Source organism: Schistocerca piceifrons, chromosome 4 (genome assembly GCF_021461385.2).
Source record: "Schistocerca piceifrons isolate TAMUIC-IGC-003096 chromosome 4, iqSchPice1.1, whole genome shotgun sequence".
In the NCBI taxonomy this organism is placed as follows: domain Eukaryota; kingdom Metazoa; phylum Arthropoda; class Insecta; order Orthoptera; family Acrididae; genus Schistocerca; species Schistocerca piceifrons.
The window spans coordinates 761065556-761081594 of record NC_060141.1 but is presented as its reverse complement, the minus strand read 5'-3'; the positions used below and the strand labels follow the sequence as shown (position 1 = coordinate 761081594).

The window sequence follows — 16039 nt, the reverse complement described above, 5'->3', positions numbered from 1 at the left end:
CACATTACTAATGAAGGAATAAACAACTGTGTAATTAATAGTGCTTTCAGTGCATTACAATTTACCAAATGAGCATTAAATGCAGGCACAGCAAATAATGTTTTGGAAACAAGCCAATGTGATCCCAATTAGAATTTTAAGGCAAGTAACCACAGTCATGGCTGAGGGCCTTTAACACCAAGAACAGCAATTATAAAAAAATTTAAGAACATACTGTAAAACAGCAATGCAATAGCAAGGTTAATTTACAAGGACAGGCAACTGATCACCACACAGGTGAGACAAAATGATGGTAAACTTGGTAGCACAACCATTTAAACCTGCTGCAACACCAAGAATGGAAATTATATAAAAAATTCAGAAACAAACAATAAAACAGCAAATACAATAATAAAACACAAAGGCCAGTCACACACAGTGCATCAGGAATCGACCTCTGAGTGGGTCTGGTAAAAAAAGACTTTCATGAGTAATGAGATAGGCAGCCAAGAGTGGCATTCACTTCACAAGATGGTAACTCAGACTATTGGCAGTCTAACGAATAACTAATGATAATCTTGCTGACACTACCTGATGTTCAATAAACCAAATGCAAGGGTGTAAAAATATGCCAGTTGCTTTAGTGAGGGACTAGCCACATGGATTGGCTTGCAGCCTAAATGCGGTTTGGACTCCACCCGCACAATACTGTGCCTAGAGTGCCCAGAACGAGAAAGGAATCACTACCACCAGAGTAGAAGAATCACAAACCAACCCACAGTCAAGAAAGCTGTCAAAACCACATGCCTCACTGGACAGCAGCGGCAAGGCGAGGAAATGTACACTGCCGTTACATACACTAACTCCCAGGGAAGGTAACTGGGGCATTAGTGGCTATGAGGCAGGAAAAATACCACTGGTTGAAGTTAACAAATAGTAACAAACTGAACACAGTAAATAGTAATTAGGAGTCCAGGAAAGCTAATCAGATCTGCCTTCCCCAAGCACTCCACTCGCTGCTCTTCACCTTGGCAACACTATGAGCAGCAACACGAACTCAAGTCACTGGAGAATTACAAGATCTCACAATGGTGCAGGTTTCCCTACTTGAATCCAAATCACTCAACTTAAAACTTGCAGGATCCAGTTTCCGATGACCCTCGTGACCACAGGCCTTCGATCTGGCAGTCCATGTGTGCTACCAGTGGTCTCGGCGTGTTCTCGCACTTGCACGGACCTGGCGAAAGCGGAATGGAAAGGGCTCGATGGATACTCGAGTGAAAAAAGGCCATTTTAAGGGCCTGAGGGTGGGTGGAATCAGCTGGGATGATGATGTCGGAATAGGTTGCTTTCCGAAAAATTTTGAAATCTATTTTGTTGCCAATAATGGATAGAGTCAGGTCGAGATAGTCTAAGGTCCTATCAGCTGTCTGATTTTCTTGCGTGAAACTGATTTTTTCATGGAGGTTATTGAAAGTGGTAAATAACAGTTCTAGCTCTTCATGGGAACCTTCAAACACAAACAGCAAGTCATCTACATATCTCGCATAGAATATTTTCACTCGAGTATCCATCGAGCCCTTTCCATTCCGCTTTTGCCAGTCAACTTACAGAACGAATTAAAAGTCCTCGAAAACATCGCTCAGAATAATGGATATAATCTCAGTATAGTGAGACAGTTGTTCAACAAAAAAACATGAAAGAAGACTACCACCCTTTCCAGTTCAGGTACCCACAATCAACACCAGGCAACGAAATACATATCAGTTCCCTTTATAGGTAACATATCCTGTAAGGTAGGTCATTTATTAAAAAACCTAGGGTGTAAAGTTTCATACTCTATCACCAACAACCTCAAAAAGAATTTAGTTCATTCTCTGGATAAAGGTACAGATAAATCATCGCTGTCAGGTGTGTATAAGATCACATGTGCTGAATGTCCTTCCTATTACATTGGCCAGACAGGAACGGCCTGTCAGTTAGGTTTAAAGAGCATCTGCCGACAAAAAGCGGTGATGGAACACGAGGATCTACATTTGCTGAACATCTGGTCCAAAAGGCGCATGCTCCCAAGCCTCTAAAAGACGCAGTGCTTTTGCATAATGAAGCCAAGGGATGTAGGCTAGACACCCTCGAATAATTGCAAATTTTTAAACATCTTATTATTGATAGAGACAACTTACTTAATGATCAGTTGCAACTAAAAAATAGAAGTTATTTCAAAGAATTTCAACCTTTACTCCAGTGGAGTTGACCCACAGTCCGCCTCGAATGGCCGATGCTGTTTCCCTATCTGCTTTGTCCCTTTATTATAGTGCGATTGAACATGTGTGTCTTTGTATTTCGTAATATGCTTGTTAATGACACATAGTTGCTAAGCCGTTTTTATGTTAAAGACATTTTATGCTTAGCACGCATGGTTTTGACACTAATTTTTTAGTCACTGTAGCGAGGCTTCACCCTCTTACTATAATATTTAAATGTAAAAAAAAATTTTTGTACCTTGGCTTTGTAGTTTGTTCTCAGGTAAATTGTTTAATGTTGCCATACCAATAGATAGGTTTGTCCATTTGTAGGATGGCTTTCAGTCACATTTTGTTTGTACGTATATGTGCTCTAAATAATTTTGAGACAATTTGTCTCTCGCGCCTGCGCTTGCACTTGCACTCGCGCATGCACTTGGCTGCGGCCTCGCCTCGCCTCGAAATTGCTCGCGACGCCTAGGTTTCTGCGCCGCTCACATGTGGTCCTTATTTCTGGCCGGCGTAGCTCCGTCTACGTTCGCCTTAATGGTTTTAATCTTGACAGACATAATCTTATGATTATGCGTATTTATTGTTTTAATTTTTAATCTGTGATATGGCCAGTGTTTGGCTCTTAAAATAATTTAATTTTTGTAAGTATCACAATTCTTTATTATTCAATCATTAGACTGATGATGCAATTCAGTGAGTAATATATGTCTGTATGTGGTTTAATTCATAGGTTCTGAAGAAGGTTCCATTAATGGAATCCAAACCTAGGTAAACGAGTAAAAAATTACCTTGCAACTGAAGGCTGAAAAAAATTGTTTATTTTCTATACATATACGGTTGCTGACGCACTGCATGATGTTAAAGATTTGTGAACAATACAGTAACTATTCTACTCAGCTTCTTCTGTGATATTGCTCCCTCCTTAAGAGAACAGCATCTCAGTGTTACATCCTCCTAGTCCGGAAACGAGTCATCAGTCCTGCATACTCTGACTCCCGATGGCTGATGTTCACCCTGGTGGCGATCTTCTTAGAACTTACTTTGCTGCTATGCTCTTCATCACCTTTCCATTTGTTGCCTGTCACTGGAGCTTCGATTTTACCCTGGGTTGCAGGATCCTTATAAGGCTTCATTCGAAGGACGTGGACCGTATCTCCGATATTTCGTTGTCTTGTGTCAGGGTCGAAATCTTCAACTGCATAAATAACATCAGACAACTGTCTTACAAACTTATAAGGTCCAAAGTAGTGTCTGAGGAGCTTCAGAGAGACCAACCTTCCGAACAGGAGTGAAGATGCAGACAAGGTCACAGGGCTGTTAGAAAATAGGGTGGTGGCTCGCATCATACCTTTGTCGATTGTTTCCTTGAGCCTGCAGAGTGTGGAGTTGAGCTAACTGCCGAGCTTCCTCAGATCTGGTTAACACCTGGCCAATGTAGTCATTGTCCATGTCATCAGGATGTAAGGGAAACACAGTGTCCATCATCGTAGTCGCCTCATGCCCATGCACCAGGAAAAATGGCGTAAATTCTGTGGTGTCTTGTTTGCCAGTGTTGTAGGCAAACATCACCTCATCCCAGTTGCTCTGCTCATCACTGATGAAAATTGATAGCATGTCAGCCAATGTCTTATTAAGGCATTCAGTAAGCCCATTAGTTTGCAGATGGTAGGCAGTCATCATGTGATGAGTAATGTTGCACCGACAGTTTATCTCTGTCACAAAATTCAATTGAAATACTTTCCCTCGATCCATAATTAATGATCTTGGGGCTCTGTGTTTTAATACAATGTCTTCCATGATGAATTTGGCTACCTAGAATGCTTTGGATGTTTTCACAGCTTTTGTAATGGCGTAGAATGTCCAATAAGCAGTGCAAACAATAATCCATATATTGCCACTACCAGACGTTGGAAATTGTCTGAGGAGGTCAATCCCAACATGCTGGAAAGGCATTTTGGCTGGTGGAATTGGTATGAAATGACCAGGTGGTTTCTAAGGAACTGCCTTTCTCCTCTGGCACTCTTGACAGTGCGACACATAGTGACGGAAACTCCTAAATAAACCTGGTCAGAAAAATCTCTTGCAGATCCTATCATATGTGTTAATAAATCCTAAATGTCTAGCATCAGGTGTGTTATGGAATTTCTGTAGAACATCTACGCGCATGTGTTTAGGAATCACTGATAGACAAACGGATCAAAGTTTTTCTTGCAAAGTAATCCATTAACTACCTTAAACTGTTCTTTCACATCCTCTGACCAATTTAAGGCAAGCATAATTTGAGATACCTTGGCATCCTTCTTCTGCTCAGCAGAGAGATCCTGGAGTGCAGCAAGACAGTCACTATCTTCATCAAAATCTTGATGGTTTTGCACAGGGTTTCTTGAGAGACAGTCAGTATCTTGGTGTTTTCTTCCACTTTTGTACACTATGGTAATGTCATACTCTTGAAGGCATAGTGCCCATTTGACAAGTCATCCTGTTGGATACTTAAGACCTGTCAAGCAACAAAGTGATTAATGGTCTGTAACAACTGTGAATGTCCTTACATAGAGATAATGCCAAAATTTGCACATGGCCCATATCACAGCAAGACATTCTCTTTCTGTAGTTGAGTGGTTTCTCTTAGCTTTTGTAAGTGTCCTAGAATCATAGGCTATAACCTTCTCTTTTCCATACAAAATCTGCACCATAACAGCATACCCACTGGCATCTGTGTGTAGTTCTGTAGGTGCTCTCTCATCATACACACCAAGTACAGGGTTAGTCATCAGAGCTTTTTGCATCACATCAAAAGAAACTTGTTGAGCACCACCCCAGATAAATTTAGCATTAGCTTTTAACAACTCTTAGAGTGGCCTGGCTTTGATACAAAAGTCTTTGATAAAGTGGTGGTAATAAGAACATAATCCAAGAAAGCTTCTCACATCTATAATACTTTTAGGAATAGGAAATTCCATTATAGATCTCACCTTTTCTGTGTCTGGCCGCACATCTTTGTTTGATTTTGATTTCTTTTGCTCCGAAGAGGCACTTTCTGGGATTAAGTTTCAGTCCACCTTGTTGGAGACACTTAAGAACGGCCCTCAGTCTTTTTATGTGTTCATCAAATGTCTCTGAGAACACTATAATGTCATCTAAATAACAAAGCCACATTGTCCACTTCAGGTGACTTAGAAGATTATCCATCATCCATTCAAAAGGTGCTGGTGCATTACACAAACCAAACGGCATTACTTTAAACTCATACTGGCCCTCATGGGTGATGAATGCAGTTTTCTCACCATTACCCTCATCTACTTCAATTTGCCAGTAACATGTCCATGGCTGAGAAAAAACCTAGCCCCTTCAGACACCTAGTGTATCGCCAATTCGTGGAAGAATGTAAATGTCCTTTGTAGTTATCTTATTAAGCTTCCTGTAATCAACACAAAAGCGCCAACTGCTATCCTTCTTCCTGATGAGAACCGCTGGTGATGACCATGAGCTCTATGAAGGCTGAATGATGTCATTCTCCATCCTTTTCTCTACCTCATCATGAATTATTCAACTTTCCACTGCTGACACATGGTATGCTCTCTGGCTTATTGGTTGATAGTCTCCAGTGTTAATTTGGTGCTTCACCATCGATTTGTCTAATTTGCTCTTCACCTGTGGATTGAAGCATTCAGAGAACTCTTGAAGAGTGGCAAGTAGCTTCTTCTTTTGTTCCATAGTGAGATGTGGTGATAGTTGAGCTAGAATATCTTGTCTCATAGTGGTAGCACTCATTACACCCACAGACTCCGAATGGGAGGTTTCTATGATGCTCAGCTGTTCTACAATTAATGGCTCAGTGTTTGCTATGCACATGCATCTTGGAAGGATCTGCGGTTCTCGGTGACAGTTGTGTATCCACAATTCACCAAATCTGTTCTTAAATGAGACAACAGAGGCTGGGATGACCACATTAGTCTTCAATGGTATGCTTCTCTTATATTCCACTACACGATCCATGGGTTGATGCATGGCATGAAACATGACAGTTACCTTTCTAGTGCTGACTGCAGGAATGATCACTTTATCCAGCACAGGTAGTCTCCACACACTTGTATGCGGATCTTCCTGTCCTCAGTATCTCATTTTGTCTAGCATAATCTATGAGTGACCACAATCTATAATTGCCTGAGAAACTTTCAAAAAGTCCCATCCAAGAATGAAATCATGACTACACTATTGTAAGATGATAAATTCTAAGGGCTGTATATGTCCACTTATACCCACACAAATGACACATCTTCCTGTAGGTTTTACACATTTCCCATTAGCTACCTTCAGATGTTTTGTTGTTGACGAATATGCTTTTCTGTGACTGACGATGGTACTTCTCCGAAATAACTGAATATGATCCTCCAGAGTCCAGAAGAGCTTGAGCTGGTTGGCCAACCACGAGGATATTGACATAGTTTCCTATCATTCTTGTAGTGATCGACGGCAGAGGAATTTTCTCTTCGGTCCAGAGGCTAGCTTCTGGCAATGGTGACCTACGTCATCCTGCACTCAAATCTTCTTGTTCATCTTCGTCGTCCCAGAGTTGGCATTGGCTAAGATTGGTTTGCTGTCTTATGATGTGGGTGTCATCAAATATCCACCGCCTTTATCAACAATAGTGCACCACATGTCCCGGACGTCCACAGTGGAAACATATTGGTTGGTTATCCTAGGTCCTCCAGACATCAGTGTTCCTTGGTGCCCAAACAGGTTCCTCATGCAGCAATGTAGGAATGTAACTTCACCTGGGTCTCGACTTTTTCACCATTTTAAGGGAAATCAAGGATGAGAGATTGGTTCAATGTCTGTTCCATTTCCTCCCTTATGGCCTCTTGACGTGTGTCTCGGTTTTTTGCTCGCCGTGCAATCCAACTGCATTCTGAATGCCCTCTCTCACTATCTGATGAAGAACACTTGTGAAATCAGTTTCTTCCTCCATCACAGACATTGATACGATGTTTGGAAGCCGTTCAAACTTGTTGCATGTAATTCTTTTTTGATACATTGTCTCGATATACTGGCACCATTTTGTGAATTCATCTGCTGTCAAAACCTCGTTCAGGAGTAGGGCTTGGTACATGTCCTCAGCAACACCCTTAATGAGATGTGCAACATTATCTTCCTCCTGCATTCTAGGATCCACAATTTTATACGGCTCCAAGACATCTTGAATGTAGGATGCTGTAGTTTCTCCTGGATGCTGTGCCCTGCACTTTAATCTATCTTCTGCCTTGTACTTCTGTCGTCGTGTGTCGGCAAAATATTTACCCAGTTCCACTTGGAATACTTCCCAGCCTGTGAACTTCTCCTCATTGTTCTCATACCATTGCTTAGCAGTGCCCTCCAAATAGAAAAATACGTTAGCCAAACACACGGTGTCATCCCATTTGTTAAATTCGGCTATACGTTCTTATACCTTCAGCCACTTGTTTGGATCTTGGCCATCATCACCAGAGAACCCAGAAGGATGTCTCATGTGGAGGCACACAGTTGCTGTCATCGTAATGTCCTCTTCTTCTTCTGTCTCTGATAGATTGCGATCTGTTGAATATGGCTCGAACTCAGGTTTCCTGCCACATAAACGGCAGCTCTGTAGTGGCCTGATGGGAGCCACTTTATCGTCAATAATGTGTGCTATCACAAGTCCCAATACCCAACGTCTCCACCAGGATAATGTCACACAGAAGAAGGTGTAATTAGATGAATGATGAACACTAACTTCCCTTAACAAAGATTTATTTAGCACTTGCACACACAAGAGCGTGAAGCGAACTGCCTCCAGCCAGATCACATACAGTATATATACAGTTACAGAACATTCCAGTACAATGTTTCTTGACATTTGTGGATACTTCTAGAATGTACTTGAACTGCATATAGAAATTAAAATTTTTACAGTTCAGGTGAGTTTTGAACTCATGACCCTCCATACAACAGTCTAGTATCATAACCACCATACCACAGTGACTGCTACTCAGCGTCTTTTGCAACAATACTATATACAGTTCCTTAACATTTTTTGGAATATTAGGCTTTGTGCCATGTATTCTCTGAAAACTCATTGTGAAATTTGGAACTGATAGACCAGTAAAAATATAAACACTTCTACAATTTTCTCAATTGCAGTATGGGGATTGGATGTTGTAGCCCTCATGATTCCTCCCTGAATCCAAAACTGTCTACACATCCTCATCACTGTGAAACGTGTAGCCAGTATGTAGAACACCTGAAGCATTAAAATGATCATCTTAACTTCCCTCTCTTTTTTTATTAAACCAGTCCAGGTACTTTTTGGACAAATAGGGTATGTCAAAATGTTAATGACTCCAAAAAATTGGTAGCATCAACAACAAAGAAGTCTGACCCTTAAACTAGACAGGCCTTATTATTAATTTTGAGAGTTAAGTAAGTTTGTGAGCTCAAAATCATTGTTACTTACCTATTCTCACAGTTACTTGAAGAAAGAATTGCAGCTGTATTTTTGGCCTTTACAACAGTGATGCTATGTTATCAGAAGGTGCGAATGACAGCCATGTTGTCTGTCTTCCATAAAATGTGCACTTGTATTTTGAAGTGCCTGGTATTCAATTCTTTGATAGTATCAGAAACTATAATTCTGAACAGTATTAGTACTTGTAGGTTTCCACACTTCAAATGAGTACCTGTAAACATATATTGTCTATTATAGGTGCTGTAGGAAAAAATGAAACTACCAAGTAGGTTATCACTTTCTCCTAATTGCTGGGGATTCCTCCACAAACAAAAGGCTGATAAATGGAATAGAATGATGATAATAGAAAATCATTGCTGCCAAGACACTGCATCAAACTTGAAATGACATTTTAAATCAAGCCCTGTAACATTCTTAATAGTAAACCTACTCAACACAAGACATTACATCCTAAACACAGATATCTATAATGTACCTTTTTTCCTGCTGAGTTACCTAAATTGGTGCAAGTCATGTTAAAGGGAGCAAAAGTACCTTTGTTGTGAACTGTGTTAGAGATTATTAAATGACAATAAATTAATCAATTTTTATAGAGACTGAAAAGATTACATTAAGAATTTATTGTAAATGATATGTTCATGTTGAAAGCTATGAAGAGTTTAAAAGTAAGATCTAAGTATTTAATTTCAGATGTAGAATGAAGTACATTTTTAATGCACTGTATTCAGACTAAAGAAGGTTGTATACATGGAAGAACCCTGGAGATACTAAAAGGTATCAGATAGATTATATAATGGTAAGACAGAGATTTAGGAACTAGGTTTAAATTGTAAGACATTTCCAGGGGCAGATGTGGACTCTGACCACAATCTATTGGTTATGACCTGTAGATTAAAACTGAAGAAACTGCAAAAAGGTGGGAATTTAAGGAGATGGGACCTGGATAAACTGAAACAACCAGACGTTGTACAGAGTTTCAGGGAGAGCATAAGGGAGCAATTGACAGGAATGGGGGAAAGAAATACAGTAGAAGAAGAATGGGTAGCTTTGAAGGATGAAGCAGTGAAGGCAGCAGAGGATCAAGTAGGTAAAAAGACGAGGGCTGGTAGAAATCCTTGGGTAACAGAAGAAATATTGAATTTAATTGATGAAAGGAGAAAATATAAAAATGCAGTAAATGAAGCAGGCAAAAAGGCATACAAACGTCTCAAAAATGAGATCGACAGGAAGTGCAAAATGGCTAAGCAGGGATGGCTAGAGGACAAATGTAAGGATGTAGAGGCTTATCTCACTAGGGGTAAGATAGATACTGCCTACAGGAAAATTAAAGAGACCTTTGGAGATAAGAGAACGACTTGTATGAATATCAAGAGTTCAGATGGAAACCCAGTTCTAAGCAAAGAAGGGAAGGCAGAAAGGTGGAAGGAGTATATAGAGGGTCTATGCAAGGGCGATGTGCTTGAGGACAATATTATAGAAATGGAAGAGGATGTAGATGAAGATGAAATGGGAGATACGATACTGCATGAAGAGTTTGACAGAGCACTGAAAGACCTGAGTCGAAACAAGGCCCCCGGAGTAGACAACATTCCATTGGAACTACTGACGGCCTTGGGAGAGCCAGTCCTGATAAAACTCTACCATCTGGTGAGCAAGATGTATGAAACAGGCGAAATACCCTCACACTTCAAGAAGAATATAATAATTCCAATCCCAAAGAAAGCAGGTGTTGGCAGATGTGAAAATTACCGAACTATCAGTTTAATAAGTCACAGCTGCAAAATACTAACACGAATTCTTTACAGACGAATGGAAAAACTAGTAGAAGCCAACCTTGGGGAAGATCAGTTTGGATTCCGTAGAAACACTGGAACACGTGAGGCAATACTTACCTTACGACTTATCTTAGAAGAAAGATTAAGGAAAGGCAAACCTACGTTCCTAGCATTTGTAGACTTAGAGAAAGCTTTTGACAATGTTGACTGGAATACTCTCTTTCAAATTCTAAAGGTGGCAGGGGTAAAATACAGGGAGCGAAAGGCTATTTACAATTTGTACAGAAACCAGATGGCAGTTATAAGAGTCGAGGGACATGAAAGGGAAGCAGTGGTTGGGAAGGGAGTAAGACAGGGTTGTAGCCTCTCCCCGATGTTGTTCAATCTGTATATTGAGCAAGCAGTAAAGGAAACAAAAGAAAAATTCAGAGTAGGTATTAAAATCCATGGAGAAGAAATAAAAACTTTGAGGTTCGCCGATGACATTGTAATTCTGTCAGAGACAGCAAAGGACTTGGAAGAGCAGTTGAATGGAATGGACAGTGTCTTGAAAGGAGGATGTAAGATGAACGTCAACAAAAGCAAAATGAGGATAATGGAATGTAGTCGAATTAAGTCGGGTGATGCTGAAGGAATTAGATTAGGAAATGAGACACTTAAAGTAGTAAAGGAGTTTTACTATTTGGGGAGCAAAATAACTGATGATGGTCGAAGTAGAGAGGATATAAAATGTAGACTGGCAATGGCAGGGATAGCTTTTCTGAAGAAGAGAAATTTGTTAACATAGAGTATAGATTTAAGTGTCAGGAAGTCACTTCTGAAAGTATTTGTATGGAGTGTAGCCATGTATGGAAGTGAAACATGGACAATAAATAGTTTGGACAAGAAGAGAATAGAAGCATTCGAAATGTGGTGCTACAGAAGAATGCTTAAGATTAGATGGGTAGATCACATAACTAATGAGGAAGTATTGAACAGGATTGGGGAGAAGAGAAGTTTGTGGCACAACTTGACCAGAAGACGGGATCGGTTGGTAGGACATGTTCTGAGGCATCAAGGGATCACCAATTTAGTATTGGAGGGCAGCGTGGAGGGTAAAAATCGTAGAGGGAGACCAAGAGATGAATACACTAAGCAGATTCAGAAGGATGTAGATTGCAGTAGGTACTGGGAGATGAAGAAGCTTGCACAGGATAGAGTAGCATGGAGAGCTGCATCAAACCAGACTCAGGACTGAAGACCACAACAACAACAACAACAACACATTCAGACTAACATCTTTCAGTCAACAATGAGAATATTTATGTTTTTCCTGACTTAACTGGAATCTCATCATCAACTAATAACAATGTTAATTTTGAAAATTAGAAAAATCTGTGTTGTTAGCATAAATTTACTTCACAACATCAGGTGATCTCCAAAGAGTTGTCATAAACTTTTTCTCTGTAAATTCTGACTTTGTTTAAGCAATTTGTGCACAGAACCAGCACAGGTTTGCCCCAGTTTATTCACTAGAGGTATATACATGATGCTTCTTGCATAAACTGCGAGCAATCTTATGTCCACATTTCAAAGCAAAGTTCAGTCCATGCTGTAAAAAATTTCCACCTGTGACATGCAGTGTCCGCAATATAAACACCTTAGCCAAGCCAGAGCACTCACACCGTGCACACCATAGATCATGTCATAACTGATTCAGACCAGCTCTGTAACAGCTTACGTGTTGGATACTGGCTGAGCCATCAGAGGGTTCTCCTGATGATAAGTGCTGTCTGGGTAATGGTGCCACAGTGGTCAACAATAACACTGCATTGCCTATTCTGTTTACATAGTGGCATCAGGCAGTGAAACTACATATGAAAATACTTTCAATTTTATTTTTTGATGTGTGATGTAATAATGTTTATCAAGGATGATTGCAAAACATGTAGAAACATTGCTATTTTCTGCATTGACTGAGTATATCAGTGTCATGTTATACTGTTTTCACAATTTTGTCATGTAGGACACTTGCATTGGTGCAAATTTTGATTATCCTAAATGGTTTGCTGTCATCCTCAACACCGATCTTTGGAGTGAATACTGTGCCAGATTAATTATTATACACTCTATTCATTGGATACATAAACAAAATGACAGATTTCCATTGACACCAAGTGTCACATAAAACACTCTTAACAGTCTTTGTTTATGTCTACCCAACCTATAAATCCCAAAAAGAAACTGAAAATATAACCATAAATGTAAGAGAAAGTGTCTCAGACAACTCTTTGGAGACTCAACCAACATAGAAAATCATATTACTTTCATTTCAGAATGTTTTATCAATCTATTTGCAGAAAAAACTTAGCATGGCTGAGTGTGTTTGCTGGTTCCATTCAACTGTATGATGACTCAGTGCCACTTATACCAATCTCCGAAGCCATTCTTCATGAAGATTACAACCAAAAACTCTTAGTTAATGACATTGCAGTCTTGAAGGTAAAATGAATAACTTTCTACATCTCAATTCTGTTGCACACTGAACATATCATTAGTAAATTAAATCAAGATACAGGGTTATGAGTTACAGTGTAGCTTACACATTGTTCCAGTAATATAGAGTGAAAATAAACACAGGTTGGTAGCAGTTTTGTCTGAAATATTTGGTTACAGAACAATATTAAAATGTGTGGTAGAAAGAAATTATATCTAACAGAACAGATAAGGCAAGAATCTATGGAAATCGTTTGTTTGAAGGATTAAAAGAGTAATGTAATATGTAATATGTGACAAGGCACTCAGGGTTATTTATTTGGCTGTAAGAGATTATACAGCAAACAGCTGTAGAGGCATACAAAGACTAGAGTATGTTAAACCAACTACTGACAAGGGAATCTCCCCATCGCACCCCCCTCAGATTTAGTTATAAGTTGGCACAGTTGATAGGCCTTGACAAACTGAACACAGATCAATCGAGGAAACAGGAAGAAGTTGTGTGGAACAATGAAAAAAATAAACAAAATATACAAATTGAGTAGTCCATGAGCAAGATATGCAACACAAGGATACTGTGAGCTCAAGAGCGCCGTGGTCATGTGGTTAGCGCGAGCAGCAGCGGAGCGAGAAGTCGTTGGTTCAAGTCATCCCTCGAGTTAAAATTTTAATTTTGAGACAATTATTTTGCAAAGCTGCACAGGTACACAGAGCAGTATTGTTTACGTGATCGTGTGTCAATTATCAAAGTTCAGGCACTCACACGTAATCAACTTCGCTCTCCAAAATTCCAGGACATGTTCAGATTTGCTTGGACATATGCAGGATTTGATGGTCTACAAACGGAAATATTTGAAAACGTTAAAAACATACGTTTTGACAGAGCACAGGGAAAACTGTGCGATTGTGAAACTGTTGCATTCATTTGTTGCAGTTTATGTGACACACTCTTATGTTTTCATCACTTTTTTGGGAGTGATTATCACATTCACAAGAAAACCTAAATCGGGCAAGGTAGAAGAATCTTTTCCCCATTCGCCAAGTGTACAAGTTAGGTGGGTCGACAACATATTCCTGTCATGTGATGCACATGCCGTTACCAGTGTCGTATAGAACACATCGCACGTGTTTTCCCATGGGGGAATCGGTTGACCTGTGACCTTGCGATCAAATGTTTTCGTTTCCCATTGGAGAGACACGTCCTTTGCGGTGCGGTCGCAAAACACAGACACAAAACTTATTACAGTGAACAGAGACGTCAACGAACAAACGTACAGATCATAACTTTGCAAAAATAAAGAAAGTAAAATTCTCACCCGACGATAGACTTGAACCAAGGACCTCTACTTCAGCAGCTGCTCACACTAACCATGGGACCACTCCTTGCCTTACTTTACCCTTGATGTTGCTTATCTTTTCCATGGACTACTCAGTTTGTATATTTTGCTTATTTTTTTCATAGTTCCACACAACTTCTTCCTGTTTTCTCGATTGATCTGCATTCAGTTTTTCAAGGGCTATCCACTGTGCCAACTTATAACTAAATCTGAGGGGGGTGCGATGGGGAGGTTCCCTTGTGAGGATGCTGTTAGTTAGATGTGCATATGACATGACTAGCACAATGTGAGATTGCTGTGGAACTCAAGTAAGTTCACACATCATGTTCTGTAAATTGTGATGACCCGTACTATCAATATACTACACAGTGTGTAGAAAGCAAAAGGTATGAGTGTCACAAGTGTATATCCGTTCTACTCAAATTTCAAATGTAAATTCATCTAAGGCAAAACACTGTTCACATGCATGTATTTTACTCCTGTTCTGTTTCTAGGAATATTTTTAGTGAAACTTAAGGCCACAGATTTTGATGTCACAGAAACATAGACATGGAATGAGATAAAAATACACAATTATATTGTCTTTGCCTAGCACTGGTTATGCTATGAGGCTTAATTGTGGTAACATCTACAAAAATCAAAGTAAAAATTGAATCCACTCTTATACATCATAAAGCACGGAAACTATGTAATCCAAATAGAAAACATAGCATCTCACTAATAAAAAAACAGAATGAAAAAAGTGAATTCCTTTTTGTAGGTGATACACTGCTCAAAATGTGATGTCAAATCCTACAATTCACCCACCAAATAAGGATCCACCAGTTGAACAAAGAATTCAACATATATGGCTCACAGGATGGTTCAGCAGCCACATATTGGAAGAATATGAAAGGTCTCTTCATCCACATATTTATGAATTCTTATAAGCAAACACTGAAGGGGAAATCATTAGTGAAATGAAAACCTTGATTGTATCTGCTAGTTGCCTCTAAAAACAGCAAGACTTGTAGTGAGTGGTATTGTCCCCAGAAGTGTCCTCAGTGATCCACATATGATGAGCAAATAATCAAAATGAATAATGTCAGTTAATTCAAATTTTTCAGGAAAGGTGAAAAACTGATATCTACTAAATGATTCAATGAAACATAATGCTGTTTTCACAATTAATTCCACATTGTGTTATTGAATTCAATCCCACTTTGCAACTGATCAAAATTTGATTAGGATGGCTATAAAATCAATATATGTTTTGATTGGTCACCTAGGACATCGTATATTTTGATGGCTTTTCAGTATTAAATCTTCATTAAGTCACACAAACTTTAATACCCAAAAATAATTATTAACTTGCATAATTTTCAGTTGCTTTACATTGATTATAAAACTTAGAACAATATAACATTAATATTTACTTGAAGGAATACAACAAAGCTTTAAATTACATTAAAAAGTGTTCAACACAATAGTTTGTTACAGGCAGAATAAACTAAATTTTGTCCACTCCTGGTTCTTCATGTAAACAGTCACATTCAATACCTTCTGGAATGAAGCTGCTGCATGGAACCTCTAAAGTCCATTAAAAAATATTAAGTTGATCTTCTTCTTTCCACTGTGTGCTGATCTTAAAGTGAGCAGTTACCTCACATCATCCTTTTTCTCTTCCTTTGTCATGTTCGACAATGCTAGTATAGGTCTTTCAGTAGCAGAGAACATCTTATGTCCACATTTTACCAA

The 16039-nt window shown here is 39.2% G+C and overlaps 1 protein-coding gene across 1 annotated transcript in view; it reads left to right on the top strand.

Annotated features, from left to right (window-relative positions):
• LOC124795391 (chymotrypsin-1-like) overlaps positions 1-16039 on the top strand; it is a 191291-nt gene that overhangs the window by 62982 nt on the left and 112270 nt on the right. The window contains exon 4 of the mRNA XM_047259403.1: positions 12830-12971. Coding sequence (XP_047115359.1) covers positions 12830-12971 — 142 coding nt within the window. The remainder of the gene's footprint in view (positions 1-12829; positions 12972-16039) is intronic.